We start from the raw sequence: 16,641 nt of genomic DNA on the forward strand, positions 1-16,641 counted from the left end.
CATTGCTGCCAGAGTATTGTTGGGGGAGAGCGAACGGCAACTGACATATATGAAATTGAGAGAGAGAGAGAGAGAGAGAGAGACACTCTACAGACACCGCTTGTAAGTTTCATCACACACAGGGTTGGGCCCTTGGGCACCAGCCTGCCCAGGCCTGCAGCGTCGTATGCCACAACATCTCCCCATACAGGCAGCACGACGCTTAAATAAGCCCATCCCACCTACCTGTTGCATCAGGACACATGCCCTGCACACTGTGCATGCATGCTTGCCATCATCCAGGATGGCGGCAGAGGCATCAACCCCTTAGCAACGTCCCCACCACCATCTTGGATGACGGCAGGCATGCATCGCAGTATACAGAGGGTGCTTGCTGACATGACAGGTAGATGGGGCAGGCGGGCTTATTTAAGCCCTGTGTTGCCTGTATCAGGGGTGTGCCTGGAAGTTCCCGCTTAGCGATCTGCTATATCTGCTGGGTCCCACAACCTGACACTGCCACAGATCATGGAGCAGGAGCTCCTCGCACCTACCCTACAGAGGGGCCCCACATAGGTCCTCAGCTATGGGCCAACCTGGCCATCTGCTACTGCCGGGCGCTCTCTCTCTCTCTCTCTCCCACACATACACACACACACACACTATTTTGTAAGGGGAGGGGTTCAGCCGTCCTTTCACCTACCCCAAATTCAACCTGAAAGAGAATTTTTTCAGCTCAGCTCTACTTTCAGTCTAAATAATTCTTTCCTGACTTAAACTAAACCTCCCTTATACTGGCATATCTTATTTCCCTTCCTCTCATCAGTGTACACTTGAAATGTGAGACTCATCCCTCCCGTAACCACCTACTCCACAGTAAACCTTCTTTCTCAAATCCTCGTATATGCAGCTTCAGTCAAACAAGTGATATTTTGGAGATTAGTCTCTTCTGATGCCATCTTTCAGTCAGCATTGCATGGCAACCAGTGGCCAAAATTGTTATGGGTAACAGAAGCAAGAGAACAACAAGCATACAGGTTGTGAACCGTTGTCACTACTCACCACACTCTCAGGGCAGTTAAATCTTTATTTACTTACTCCAGTAATAAGAGCTCACTATTGCTAGTGTATTAATCAATATGCAAATCGAGGTTATATCAACAGTCAGAAATAAAAAGTGTTCTCAGTACCTCCTAGTTAGAAAATATTAACTGGACCCTTGTCAGTGATTGGAGAGTTTAAGCTATTGTTAAAATGATCAGATTACGTAATAAAGGAACTGTTAAGATATTGCCTATGGCACTTTGAAAATCTTGGGTTTTCATTTTTATATATGTCTACAGAGTTGCTTTGAAAATACTTGGGTAGTGACAGGTGAAAATGCCAGAGATGGTAAGTGAATGGAACTTCAAGCTCTGCATATGTCCATGCCTCTCTCCATGGCTATTAGCAAAAACAAAAACAAAATCCTGCAGTATTACAACTCAAATTCTGCACTAGGAAATCAGTTTTGCCCAGTTCTCTCTCTGTGGAAGAAGCAATACACATAGCCCTGCCTGTACACCAAATCCCCATTTACAGGTACTTGTGGAGGAAGCAGAAAACTGCAAGTAGCTTCCATATATTTGTTTAGGACAATATCATGGACTCACAAAGCAGTTTTGAAGATAAGCGTGCTTGCAAAACTTTCAAATGCGTAAATGAAAGCTTATTGTGATTATTCCCATCAAGCTACTATATTCTATGTTAGTGGCCACATTCCTCAGTATGCAGTAAAGCTCTTGCCATTCCTATTTCTAGACTGAACTTGTAATGTACAGAAAATAGTGGGAACTTCTGGGGCATTTGTAATCAGTGGGTTTTGACTTCTTTTTCAATTAGGCGTTTTCAAAGATCTCAGTCACTCAGAAGCAAGCTAAGGAAGGTATGAACAAAAAAATAGTCTGGGTGTTGCTTGAGAAAGTTGTTTCAACAGATTTTTATGCAATGGTCAGAGCCTCTGTCTGTACACAAATAGTAAAATGTATACAAATGTCACTTCCAAATATATACAAAACTTATTCATCCTTGTTTAAACTGCAAACAAAGAGACAAATGGAGCTTGATGCAGAGTTAAGAGACATTGGGTTATATTCAACTAAGTCCTATTCAGAGAGTACACCCGCTGAAATTAATGAATCTAAGTTAGTCTATTAATTTCAATGGGTCTATTCTGTTCAGGACTAGCATTGAATACCACACATTAAGTATGTTGAGACAGTTCAGTCACAGCAAACAATTTGTGAATATTCTCCCAGACACAGATAAGGTACCCCAATATTTCCAGGTATTTTTATTTTCTATAAAACCCCTTTTCAGTCAAATCAATACCAAACCCTTACATTTTCACTGGTAGGTCTATTTGAATGAACTAATTAATTTTATTATACGGTCACAGACCCGTCATTAGGTCTATTTGTTTTTAGTGTAATACATACAAAGGGTATTAACTGTGGTATTTTTCTATCATTCTCATGAAGATTCTCCTACTCTTAAGAGCTATATTCTGAGATAACAACCTTATTTGAAGTCTTACTGGACTGATAACAAATCTTAAGATGTTTAACTTTCGTTGAGCCACATATACATTTGCGATTGTTTGCCATCACACCTGCTTCCTGCATTCAATGCTGACCTTTCCATGGATGTTCAACATATTTCTTTCTTATTCTGGTAAAAATAGCATTATCCAAACATACAAAAAAAAGTTCAACTCCTTCAAAAAAGGACATCCTTCTTGAAAACAAGAGTCATTTACAAAAGAATAAAACACTCATATCCAGAAAAAGTTAGCATTCCATGAATTAAATCCAGTATTTATATCAAGGGTTAAGGGCAAAGATCAGCAGAATATCACCCATTTTGCTGTGTATAAGATATTTTGGGCTTCAACATGAAACAGAAAAATCTCTAATCTATTTCCCACTTTTCAGAAATTACAGGCATCTGTCAAAAATGTATCTTGCCAAGCCAGTCTCACGTTCTCTGAGCAATTTAGTGTTCTCTACAAAAGCTATAAAGCCCATGCACTCTTCCCAATTTCACTTCATATTTTTTTCCATATAATTATTTTTTTCTTGAGATTGCACTGGAATACTGCACACACACATGCACACAGAGCGTTGATGTGCTTCTATTGCTCCAGTGCTACGGTTTATGGGAAAGCTTTTTAACTTTTCCTGAATAAAAAATCCTTACACAGTCTGCATATTCCTTGAACATCTTCCCTCAACACTGATAAATGCCTTGCTTTATCACTAGCATGTATGGCAACACTGTACAACAGCAGTGTAGAACAACTTAAAACAGAGCAAGAACTGTGAGCATTTTTAAACAAACCATTGAAATGTTGTCATGCCACAAACAGTTATAGTGGCCGATCCCAATGCAATGAAAACAGTTTTCAAGCTGCTGTGGTAAACAACCCAAGTCTGCTTGTGAGATACACTAACACCATTGGTTGTGTTTTTATACTAGCTTCAACTAGGGTTGCCAGGTCAGAAGCATCCCAAAGCCTGAGATTCCATGGGTGGGCCCTAGTGATGTCACGGGGGCATGTTGTAGTGAAGTCATGGGGATGGGCCATAATGATGTCACAGGGACAGGTCATAGTGATGTCACAAGGGTAGGCCATAGTGATGTCATTAAGCATGATACTTTAAGCATCAACCACAGTTGATTGGAGCATAAAATTCAAACAAAAACATTTCTCTGATTGGAAATTAAGATAGAAATCTTAGCTAAAAGATAGAGTCTGTCTAGCCTACTTGATTCTGGCAAGAAGGATTTAAGTGCCCTCAGGCCAGACCAGTCACCAGAAGGCCATTGTAGGAAGAAAGGAGCCTAGTGTTGCGGAGATGTTAGATAGGAGTATTCAGGAATAAAGATGGATGCCCCTGAAGGCAGCAATTCTAAAAACACTTACTAAGCCCCATAGAACTCAATAAGACTTACTTCTGAGTAGATATGGTTAGGATTATGCTGTTGATAAGGCCTGACTAGGGATCTTCTACAAATATATCCATATCTAAGCAGGGTTAGCAACCCCCTGCCTGGAATACCCTGCCCCTACCTTTCAACATGGTTGCTCCAAACTTCTTTACAGATTTGACCCTTCACTTCTGAAAGATGTCTAATGAATGAATAAGAGTAAGAAGATTCTCTACCCGTTTCTGTCTACCCTTTGGGTTGCTATAAACTCACTTTGACAGACAATCCAATTCCATTAATAATTGACAGAAAGAAAGAAAGAAAACACACATGGTTTGATCTACCTCCACAGACAGCAGCTTCAGAACAACAACAATTGCAGCCACATTTCCCAGTATGTAAATTTTCTTTTACCACTGTTGGGCAAGAAACAAACTGTCATGCAACCAACAAGTTGCATCATCAGTGAGTTTAAGGGGGTTGAGCTGAGCACATGGAACCACTGTTGTTGCTTCTATGGATGCAAGGGAGTGAAGTTAAAGGTAAATGAAATGCAAACAGAAAAAGAAAAACAAAAGACAGTGATGCTTTCCTAAATGCAATACCATACCAACAACAAAATTCCTATCAGTAAGGCAGAAAACTCAGCATCCCACAACCTCACAGGATTCCTAACCAAAAACCAAAAAAATCCTGGCAGCCAGTCAGCCAAACTCACAGAAATCCCCATGCAACACAACCTGACCCAGGGGCTGCAGTTAGTGCAGAATGCTGTGGCACGAATGTTGACAAGAGTGAGATCCTATCAGCACATCAGGGCCTCCTGTAGATATTTGGGTCCTGAGCCAAGATAATGGAACACCATTTGCACCTTTCAGGCACTTTTCATTGACAAATTGCTTATTTGTTACTAATTCTGTAGAAGCTTCTTTGCTACCGTAGTCTCTCTAATTTGGAATTAGTAGGGTTGATTGTGTCAAACAGCAAAGTCATAAAGGCATTCCAGATGCCTATAATTTATGCAATTTAACTCAATATATATAAAGATGTATATCTTTAATCTTTTTTAATATAATCAGATTAAGAACATAAGAACATAAGAACATAAGAAGAGCCTGCTGGATCAGGTCAGTGGCCCATCCAGTCCAGCATCCTGTTCTCACAGTGGCCAACCAGGTGCCTGGGGGAAGCCCGCAAGCAGGACCCGAGTGCAAGAACACTCTCCCCTCCTGAGGCTTCCGGCAACTGGTTTTCAGAAGCATACTGCCTCTGACTAGGGTGGCAGAGCACAGCCATCATGGCTAGTAGCCATTGATAGCCCTGTCCTCCATGAATTTGTCTAATCTTCTTTTAAAGCCGTCCAAGCTGGTGGCCATTACTGCATCTTGTGGGAGCAAGTTCCATAGTTTAACTATGCGCTGAGTAAAGAAGTACTTCCTTTTGTCTGTCCTGAATCTTCCAACATTCAGCTTCTTTGAATGTCCACGAGTTCTAGTATTATGAGAGAGGGAGAAAAACTTTTCTCTATCCACTTTCTCAATGCCATGCATAATTTTATACACTTCTATCATGTCTCCTCTGACCCGCCTTTTCTCTAAACTAAAAAGCCCCAAATGCTGCAACCTTTCCTCATAAGGGAGTCGCTCCATCCCCTTGATCATTCTGGTTGCCCTCTTCTGAACCTTTTCCAACTCTAGAATATCCTTTTTGAGATGAGGCGACCAGAACTGTACACAGTATTCCAAATGCGGCCGCACCATAGATTTATACAACGGCATTATGATATCGGCTGTTTTATTTTCAATACCTTTCCTAATTATCCCTAGCATGGAATTTGCCTTTTTCACAGCTGCCGCACACTGGGTTGACATTTTCATCGTGCTGTCCACTACAACCCCGAGGTCTCTCTCCTGGTCGGTCACCGCCAGTTCAGACCCCATGAGCGTATATGTGAAATTCAGATTTTTTGCTCCAATATGCATAATTTTACACTTGTTTATATTGAATTGCATTTGCCATTTTTCTGCCCATTCACTCAGTTTGGAGAGGTCTTTTTGGAGCTCTTCGCAATCCCTTTTTGTTTTAACAACCCTGAACAATTTAGTGTCATCAGCAAACTTGGCCACTTCACTGCTCACTCCTAATTCTAGGTCATTAATGAACAAGTTGAAAAGTACAGGTCCCAATACCGATCCTTGAGGGACTCCACTTTCTACAGCCCTCCATTGGAAGAACTGTCCGTTTATTCCTACTCTCTGCTTTCTGCTTCTTAACCAATTTCTTATCCACAAGAGGACCTCTCCTCTTATTCCATGACTGCTAAGCTTCCTCAGAAGCCTTTGGTGAGGTACCTTGTCAAACGCTTTTTGAAAGTCTAAGTACACTATGTCCACTGGATCACCTTTATCTATATGCTTGTTGACACTCTCAAAGAATTCTAATAGGTTACTGAGACAGGACTTTCCCTTGCAGAAGCCATGCTGGCTCTGCTTCAGCAAGGCTTGTTCTTCTATGTGCTTAGTTAATCTAGCTTTAATGATACTTTCTACCAGTTTTCCAGGGATAGAAGTTAAGCTAACTGGCCTGTAATTTCCGGGATCCCCTCTGGATCCCGTTTTGAAGATTGGCGTTACATTTGCCACTTTCCAGTCCTCAGGCACGGAGGAGGACCCAAGGGACAAGTTACATATTTTAGTTAGCAGATCAGCAATTTCACATTTGAGTTCTTTGAGAACTCTCGGGTGGATGCCATCCGGGCCCGGTGATTTGTCAGTTTTTATATTGTTCATTAAGCTTAGAACTTCCTCTCTCGTTACCACTATTTGTCTCAGTTCCTCAGAATCCCTTCCTGCAAATGTTAGTTCAGGTTCAGGGATCTGCCCTATATCTTCCACTGTGATGGGATCTCTGTTGGGGAAAGAGAGGAGGTAATAACCTTTATGTGAACAGTTACTGCTTTCCCAGTGCAATGGTTAATACCTTTTTTGTTGTTGCAAGAATTATTGCACGGCTTTTCAATTCGGGTGAACAGTCATTAAAACTATTAAAATTAATACAAATTAATAGAGCCAACAGTATCAACAACATCAGCATAGAATAAGTAAAAATCCTTAGTTTTAAAACTCAGACCATATAGAATGTCTGGGCAAATAAAAATGTCTTTACCCGATACCAAAAGGCATCAAACTTGGCACCAGGCAAATCTTCATGGGAAGAGTATTACATAAACAAGACAGTGTGACCATAAGGCCCTATCCTTGGTCACCACCTTCCTCACCTTCTGAAGGCAGGAGGAATATGAAAACAGTCTTTGAGGAGGATCAAAACGCTCTGACATGTTTATGTTAAGTTAACTGTATATTACGTTGTTAAATGCTTAAGTTGTTTGTTTTAGGGATTTTATCTGTTTTTTACTGTATTGTATTTTATTCCTTGCTGTGAACCGCCCAGAGAGCCATTGGCTAAGGGCGGTATAGAAATGGAATGAAATAAATAAATAAATAAATAAATAAATCATACCTCTGCTCTGAAATCTGCACTGGTTGCCAGTTTGCTACCAGGCCAAGTTCAAGATGTGCTTTCCATGTTATGCGTGCCACATAGTACTTGTTCTGCTCTTGTAAGAAATCAGTCCTTTCGTGCGGCAGCACCTACGTTTTGGAACTCCCTGCCTACTGACAGTAGGCAGACACCTTTATTGTACTCTTTTCAGCACCTGCTAAAAACATTTCTGTTCAGGCAAGCCTACCCAGGCATGTAGAAGTGATTGCGTTTTTTATCTGTTTTTAATTCATTGTTGGTTGTATTATTTTGAATGTTTTTAAATACCTGTCTTTAGCAGGTTTTTGCCAATAATTTTATTGTTTTAATTCCTTCTGTAAACTACTTTGAGATTTTTTACAATAAAGCCGTATATAAATATTGTAAACAAAATACATAAATTTTAGAGTCACTGTGGCCCTTGGGTCTATTTCCACTTTTAGGAACAAAGGAATCTACCTTATACCGACTCAGGCCATTTGATACCATCCAGCTCAGTAGTGATGACATGGCTTAGCATTGGCTCTCCAGGATTCCGGGCAATAGTCTTTTCCAGAAATTGAATTTTGGACCTTTGCATGTTCCCATGTTTAAAAAGGTATCTTTTAAAATTATTATTCTCAGTTCACTAATGAATGCACATCATACCTAGGGCAGATCCACATAATTCATTTAAAGCACATTAACATACATCTGAAGCACATGAATCCCATCACAGAATCATGGGAACTGTAATTTGTTAAGGGTGGTGGGAACTATAACTGAGGGGGAAACTACACTTTGCAGGATTCTTTAGGGGAAGTCATGCACTTTAAATGCAAGTTGATGTGCTTTAAATGTATTGTGTGGATCTACTTAATAAACTTTGTCTGTATGTAAATTGTTTTAATTCGGTTTTTAAAATGGAAATAAGCTATAACGTTTACTAGGTGACCATGGGCTATTCACCATCTCTCAGCCTAATCTGCCCCTCAGGATGAAAACAACAGAGGGGAACCATGACAACCCCAAGGAAGAAGGGCACACTTAAAATGTAGAGGAAGTAATAATGTACAAGCATAGTGTGAAATCAAATACTTATCGGGACCTGCTATGAGGAAATATTTATATAAGCATCACTGTCAAAGATGTTTATTATTTACACAACCTGTAAAAATATTTGTAGTGCAATCCTATGATTGTTTCCTCAGAATCAAGTCCCAATGTATTCAGTGTGGTTTACTCAAACGTGTACAGAACTGCAGCCTCAAGTGATAAGGAACACCCACCCAACCCAAAATTCAGAATCATGCCACTTTAAGCTGTTTGCAACTGTTTATACTTTTTATGGTTATTGGATTTTAAGGGGATTTATTTCTTGTTGTGAGCTGCCTTGGTTTCCAATCGACAATCCTACCTCACAGAGTTGTTGGGAAGACTCCATATATACACACACACTGGAGATGTATAAATACATATGCCCCATATAATAGTTTATTGTCAAAATGAGTTGGTCATTGCAGAACATTTTTTAAAAAAATCAGTATTAGTTTCCTGCATAATAAAAGCAGTGATATCTATGTAAGCCCTGCCTAATTGCTTTAAAAATAGGATTGCAGGGGGAGAGAAAGGTTTAAAATGCAAACATAATCCTTTGCTATGTTCAGTCAAAAATCCCATTAATTTACAGCACAATCCTAACCATCTCTACTCAAAAGTAAGTCATATTGAATTCAATGGGGTTTACTCCGGGTATGTGGGATTAGCATTGCAGCTTTACTCCCAGAAAAGCAAGTATTGGATTAAAGCTTCATATTGGGAAGGTTTTCAAAACACTGCCATCTTCAACAGCCCAGGAACATTTAAACTTGTTTGACTCCTGAGCACAAGAGAGAGAAAAAACTTTTGGTACTGCTGAAAGCTATATAATTACTCAATTTATGAGATTTTCAGATTAACAGGAAAAAACAATAGTTTTCTACCTTTGCAATGGAGTCCAGGTGCTGCCTGAAGGCCCAGAAATCCCTTATCAATCACAACCCTGACTTTATTTATTGGCAACAAACCTGAAAGGGAGGGGTTAGAGCAGCCAGCTAAGAGATCATTTCATGGAAGTTGCCGGGATGGAGAGGAGATGGCTGAAGTTTTGGTGTATATCTTGTGAATCAGACCGCCTAGAAACTTAATTTTTTTTTACGTGAACGCTGAGAGTCCAGAGATTAAGCTGACTCACCCAGAGACCTGGAGAGGACCCCAAAAATCCAGAGTCTCCAGGCAAATACCGGACACCAGCAAACCCTTGCACCAACAAATATATGAGAGGAGGTAATGCAACAAGTGGCAAGACCAGCTTTTAAATAGTGGATGGAAGAAACCTCAGACCCCAGAGCCAAATGCAATCCTCCAAGTTTCTCTATGTGGCTTTTGTGACTCTTGCCACGCCACACCCCTTCCTAAGTCACATCTCTTCCCTCCAGGTTATGCCCATACTGCCCCTGCTTTGCACCCTATCTGGCTGCAATGTATCCTTGAACTGTGATAATACTTCTTGAATGCCTAGATTGCCTGGATAGAGAGGGGTACGTAAGCATGCATAGAAACTAGCGTACTATATAAATACAATTTACATTTGTTGCTCCACTCACTTTTGCCTTTGGCTCTGCCCACCATCGGTGTATGTAGCCCTCTGGAAAGTCATCGGGAAGGGAATGTGGCCCTTAGGCTAAAAGAGGTTTCCCACCCCTGCTCTACATGCAGTCTATTGGAGTGAGCTCTAGAAAGTACTGCGAACATATTTGTTTACTCATATTTTCAATAAGAGAAGTCTGTTTCAAAAAAACCCTCAAGTTCTCCATCCAACTGATGATTATAAATAGTGAATTTCACACTTTTGCTTTTTAATTTAAAATATTTTTCCTCTTTCTTATAACATTTAAATCACTTTTTAACTTAAGAGTGTTCAAAGCAATGTATATAAAATGAAGGGAGAAAACAAGCAATGGAATCCAGTGAGATCAGTTAGCAAGTGCCTTAAAAATTAGGTTTAAAAACAAACAGTATTTGAAGTTGTCCCATTAACAATCTATTGCACATTAATTCCAATACTAACAAATTTAGAAAAGTTAAAAACATTACCTGGAAATCATCATATGGGAAAAGTAGCATCTCACGCAAGGCATCATTGAGTATTTGAGTTTTCTTTTGAACAATGACATTTTCATAGTCTATTGGTTCAATGAGCTTTGGTTTTGCCTAAAATGTAACAGAAATATTTAAGTTAATAGAGAATATATAATGCATATATTTATATGGACTTATGTACAGTCATGGCCTATCGCAGCACAACTCTATGCATATCTACTCAGAAGTAAGCTCAATTTAAGTGTCTGTAGAATTGCAGCCTTAATGAAGTTTTAATGCTGTGGAGACAGTTTTCAACTAAACCATAGATGGAAAAGTGTTTGCAATATAGCCAACATTTGTTTTAAAAAATGGCTGTACAATATGGAAATACAAGTCAAGATTTACTTAAATTCTAGATTCATACACAAATTAAGCAGATTTAGCCATGTCTTTATAAAGCAACTCAGTCTTTTTAATCAGTTCAGTATTATGTTGTCATTAAGTTGACATATTTAGCTTTTCTCTGGTAGCTGCACAATTATCAAGTACTTTTTACTGGTTTATGCATACATAAATAATCAAATATTGTAGATCACTGAATATTAGGGATCCCTTCTTAACACTTTGTAAACATCTCTGATTTCTTCAGCTGCAAATAAACAGTCTGATTCTAATGATGTGGAAATCGCTGGAAAACCACTGTATTGTTTTTAACACTGTAAACTACATTATAGTATAACATAGATACAGAAACAATGCCCATTACCCTTCATCTCCAAGGGAGCAATTTTTTTCAGTTTTGTTCAGAAACTCTGAACAAAAAATAATTTTGGACCATGAATCCAGGCAAACCTCTAATTTCTGTGAAAAGAATTATGCCATAACAGGACACAATACTTTTACAAATGGTAAGTTTTTTATTGCTAACGACTGTAAACATACAAATACATGAAAGTAAGTTTGCAGAAAATTATAAATTTGCTTTTCTGCTTCAATTCTCATACAGTATTTTTCCTCCTTATTACTCCTTTTATTGGAAAACATGTAAATTAAGGCAAATAGGAAGAGCTTTTAATCAAAAGATGCATTTTTCCCCATTCCAGGATGCACAGAAAGATACCTATGACAGGATTTTCCTCAAAGAATACTTTTTTGAAAGCACATTGATCTGCACATAGGTTAGTCAAAAGTTAATTCAGATTTTCTAATATCTACCACATGGGAACATTCCTGTTAAATAAAATGTTTTATTGGAAGGAGTTCAGAAGAACAAAATGTTACATTTGGAAAGAAACACTATACAGGAGAGGCTAGAGAACTAGGAGTCTGCAAGTAACTTTTCTTCTTTTTCTTCTTTTACAGAGAGCACAATACATTGTTGCAGAAAGGAAAGGGATACTTTGTTTGTATAGCAGAGCATGCTTAGTTTAAAGAGTAATAAGAACACCCACATGCAAAAGAATAGGCAAACTATTCACTTCAAAAGCAAATGACTAGTCCAATGTGGAAACAGTTCTTGACATAATAAAAGAGACTGAACACTAAAAAATAGGACAGAAAACACAGAGTTGTTTTTTTTCTGGTTGAAAGGTAACTTAACCATGTTGCACATTAATTTACTCAACATCTAGATGATAAATGAATCATTATATCTTTAACTATATAAATTTATTTTCTCAGAAACCATCAGTTAAATCAAATGACTTTTGCAGATGAACAAGTCAGGATGAGACTTGTTAAAATCAGTTAACTCACTGCCAACAAATGTGAAAGATAAATTCCCTTCATAAAGGAAGCCCCATTTTAAAAAAGTGAACATGAAAGGTGATACAACTGATCTTGCTGAAAGGCATACAGTAGAATAAATAATAAAATGTAGATGATTCTCAAAACTTTAACCCGCATGATAATAGTTCTCTATTTAGGTTCTGTTAGAAACAGATTGCCTTGACGTTTCAGGGAACTGTAGGTGAAAACAACAGTAACTGATAGCAAATTAGAAATATTTTATTACATGATATGAGGCTAAATAAGTTTATGTATATAGTTAGCGATTGTAGTGAATTTTCTGCCTTGCATCTAAGATAGACCTATTTGCCACAAAGTGAAGATAATTGTTGGCACAATCTTAGCGGGCATCTTCCCTTTTCCTCACAGCTTGAAAATGCAACAGCATGGCACAAAAAGAGTAAAACACAATGGAAGCCATTTGAGTACAGTAATACCCCAGTTAACAAATCTTCCAAGAAAGAAGCTCCTTTTAACAAAGTCTTTTTTTTTTGGTGGGGGGGAGAGGGGGTGCACACTGTGACATAACCAGAATGTGGCTCCTTGTCTACTGGATTGTGGCTGCTGCAGGCAGCTCTCTCACTTGTGGCTGGAATGGTGCTCCTTGCCAGGTGGCGCAGGAACCTCCACAGTGAACAGTGTTTCGAGTGCCCTAGAAGCACTGTTTACTGCAGACGTGTCTGCTCAAGTATAGGGGAGGATGGCACAGAGAGAGAGAGAGAGACCAAGCACAGGGTGTTGGTGGTGGCTGCCCCTTGCCTTTCTGCTTGCGTGTACAAAGCCTTCCAGTAGTCTGTATGCAAAGCTTACCTGACCTGGGTGTTTCATTTCAGACATGTAGTTGTGAACTGCTCTACCTTTTTCTGGTATTGGAACCTATCCCTGTTCTCTCCATGTTATCTGTACCTGGGGTACCAAAGTTTCTGTTAAAGAAGTAATTAATGTTCAGGAACGCATATACTTTGTTAACTGAGGTAATACAACATTTTAGTATTAGGACACAGTTACCTTGACTTAAACTGCAAAACCAACAAAACTATGGCTTTTTTGTTCACTTCTGATCAATTCTGAATCTTTTTTGCAAAACAAAACTTATTCAGTTCAACAGTCTTGCAGCTATATTTGTTTCTAATTTTATTATTATAAATAATTAACCTACCATACACAGAGAAGAAGGAGGGGACAATGCACAGAGCCTAATAATAAAAACAATGAGGGAAGAAAGGTCAGACATTTTTAATCTCTGTCTTCTAGGACACTAAGATCCAATTACACCCCAACATGCCAATCGTTCAGTTTGGTGCCATTAACAAATATCAATTCTTCAGTTCATCTCAAAAGGAAAATAGAGTAGCTGAATGAGGGAAAGGTAGAAATAAACTGCTTACCACAACCACAACACTGTTAATTTAAAAAAAAGAAAATATACACAAACTTAAATAGAAGAACTAGATTCTGTAATTTTCATACTACTGTTCAAATTACTGATGTTTTGGGGAAAATAATGACCTACTGATCCATGATCAAATATCCACTTATTGCCACTGGGATGCAAAACTATACTGAAGTTCTTTTGCAACCGGTGAAACAGCCTCAAGTCACCTACATTCAGAGAATAAAATTCACATGTGCAAGAATTTTCCCGATCAGCCATACCACAGGTGCAAAAGCCAACTATGGGGGGTGTGTGTGTGTGTGTGTGCGCGCACACACACACGTGCATGCATGCATGCGTGAGTGAGTGAGTGAACCAGTTAGTGGTGTGCAACAGACAAAGCTGTTTGTATGTGCATACTTGCAGTGTTTGTGCTTTCTTCACCCAACAGGTTAACATGTGAGAATCTTCACTCTAAAGCATCATAATGCCAATCTGCAAAAGGAGAAACACAACTAGAGACACACCTTTTCCCCTGCTGATACTCCTCCAACAGTGGATGAGCACTGTGTGAGGCTACTGCTTTGATTCCACAAGCCAATCATTGTGTATGTAATGTTCTGCTGCTTTTGTGATTCTCTGGCTTAGGGCCCAGATCTATTAACAATACTAAGAAAGAACACTAGTTACATGTTGTCAAGTGGAAATATTTCCTACGCACATTTCTCAAACTATTGTTTTTACATATGCTTCCTGAAATTCAATTTCCTGAAAGCTTCAAAATGAGACATAACATGGAAAGTTTCATATTAAAAAAATATCTAGTAAGGTTACAAAAAACTAATAACATCATGTAAAGTTCAACCAAAGTATTTGCACACAACATGAACTAGTTAAGTACAAAGGTTCAAGCCCCAATTCATGCATATCCCAATTGGACAACAAAGCAAATATAGTTAAGACAGGTATGGAAAAAGGTGCAACATCCTACTCCCTTCCTCAGTGGAGTTTTATTCCACCCACCACACATACACACCAGTTTTAAACTGCCTTCCTCATTTACTTTAGACCTCATATTTAACTTGCTTTTGAATACAAGTAAAATTATTCTTCCTAACCATGACAATTTCTTAAGCCCTATTATACATATGTACTTCTATGTTCTATCAGAGTAGTTATGTTAGCCTATTGAAGCAAAAGCTAAGGTTCATGATGAATCATACTTTCTGATGTTTTTATTGATATGTGTTGCTCCAACAAAATAGGATTATTTCCTCTCTTCATCTTGCAGCTGCATATAGGTGCATAAGAAAACAACCTATTTCAAAGTGTATTCTCCCAAAATGTTACTAAACTATCAATAGACTGAAGTTGAATCCTGGTAAAAAGGAGGCCCTGTGGGTGAATGGTTCTACTGTCCTGGATACAGGGCAGTTATCTCTTCTGGATGGGGTTACACTCCCTCTGAAGGAACAGGTACATAGACTAGGAGTACTCTTTGATCCATCATCATCACTCGAGGCTCAAGTGGCCTCAGGGGCTACAAATGCTTTTTTTTACTTTCAGCTAGTGTGCCAGCTACAACCATTCCTGGGGCATGGCAAGTTTGGCTGCAGCAGTCCATGCATTAATAACCTCATGACTGGATTATTGCAATGTGCTCTATGTGGGGCAGGATGTGGTGGCACAATTTGTGGCTAGTGTTGCCATCCATCCACAGATAACACCTGTGCTATAAAACTGCCAATATGCTACTGGGCCAAATTTAAGGCTTTACTGTTAGCATATAAAGCCTTAAACAACTTGGGAGTATGACAGATCACCATACCCCATATACCTGCCCATTCACTGTATTCATCTACAGGGGCTCTCCTTGTGGTGCTGCATGTGTCAGAGGTTCATTTCATGGCTTGAACTAAGTCTTTCAGCACAGTAGTACCTGCTTTGAGGAACACACTGTACATGAAATTAGACAGGCTCCATCACTGTACACATTTTGTCAAATGCCAAAACTCTCCTATTCCAGGAAAGATGAGTTGACTTATGGGCAGTATCTGATTCTCTTTGAAGAACTATTTTTATCTGTAGTGTTTTTATTGTTGTTGTACACCACTATGGTGTTTTGTAATGTTTAGCAGTTTACAAATACTCTAAATAAACAAATAAATAAAACAATCCTATAGTGCCTACTAGCCATAATGGCTATGTTCTAGTTTCGCTGTCTGAGACACTATGTCCCTGAATACCAGTTGCTGGTATGGGGACAATGCTAATACATTCAAGTCCTGGTTGTGGGCTTTCCATAGGCATCTGGCTGGCCAGTGTAAGAACAGGATTCTGGGCTAGATTGTCTTTTGGCCGGATCCAGATAATATTTGCTTATAAATGACATTATTCTATTTTCTCTATTCCACTCCTAATACATGAAAATCTACCAACCCCAGCAACAGAGCTGGGCATATATTTCCTTGAAGGAGCTGAAGAATTTCTATAAGACCCTTGTTAAGATTGCATGTTACTCTCAAGACTAATGTTTTGGATACCTTTGCATAGCCCTAACAACATTCATTTCATTTAAGAGAATTTTCAGATATGTTTTATAGAAGTTCACATCCCCAGTGACAGGAAGGATATTTCATCATTCCTAACAAAAGAATACGAGGACAACATATTGACTTTGGCATTATTTACACTGACAAACTTTCCAGGAAAGCAGAGTCTCCTGTGTTCTCTTACAGATATTTTCCATTCTATATACCTTCATCTAACGGGAAATACTACAGACAATACTACCTCTAAACTGATTATTTCTGCTATTTTACTATGCCTCAAGATACTAGGATATAACTTCTTCCCTCTAAACCACCAAATTTTGAAACACAATTTTC

At 38.9% G+C, this 16,641-nt stretch overlaps 1 protein-coding gene across 7 annotated transcripts in view; it reads right to left on the reverse strand.

The window, feature by feature from the left end:
- The window catches only part of DOCK9 (dedicator of cytokinesis 9), a 196,197-nt gene that overhangs the window by 120,926 nt on the left and 58,630 nt on the right, over nucleotides 1–16,641 (reverse strand). For 6 of the 7 annotated variants that reach the window (XM_061626573.1, XM_061626569.1, XM_061626574.1 and 3 more), the window contains exon 2: nucleotides 10,603–10,719. In XM_061626573.1, coding sequence (XP_061482557.1) covers nucleotides 10,603–10,719 — 117 coding nt within the window. Of the gene's footprint in view, nucleotides 1–10,602; nucleotides 10,720–13,537; nucleotides 13,575–16,641 lie in introns of all 7 variants that reach the window. The other variant, XM_061626572.1, reaches the window with a different exon arrangement.

This window comes from Rhineura floridana, chromosome 5 (genome assembly GCF_030035675.1).
Source record: "Rhineura floridana isolate rRhiFlo1 chromosome 5, rRhiFlo1.hap2, whole genome shotgun sequence".
Classification (NCBI taxonomy): Eukaryota; Metazoa; Chordata; class Lepidosauria; order Squamata; family Rhineuridae; genus Rhineura; species Rhineura floridana.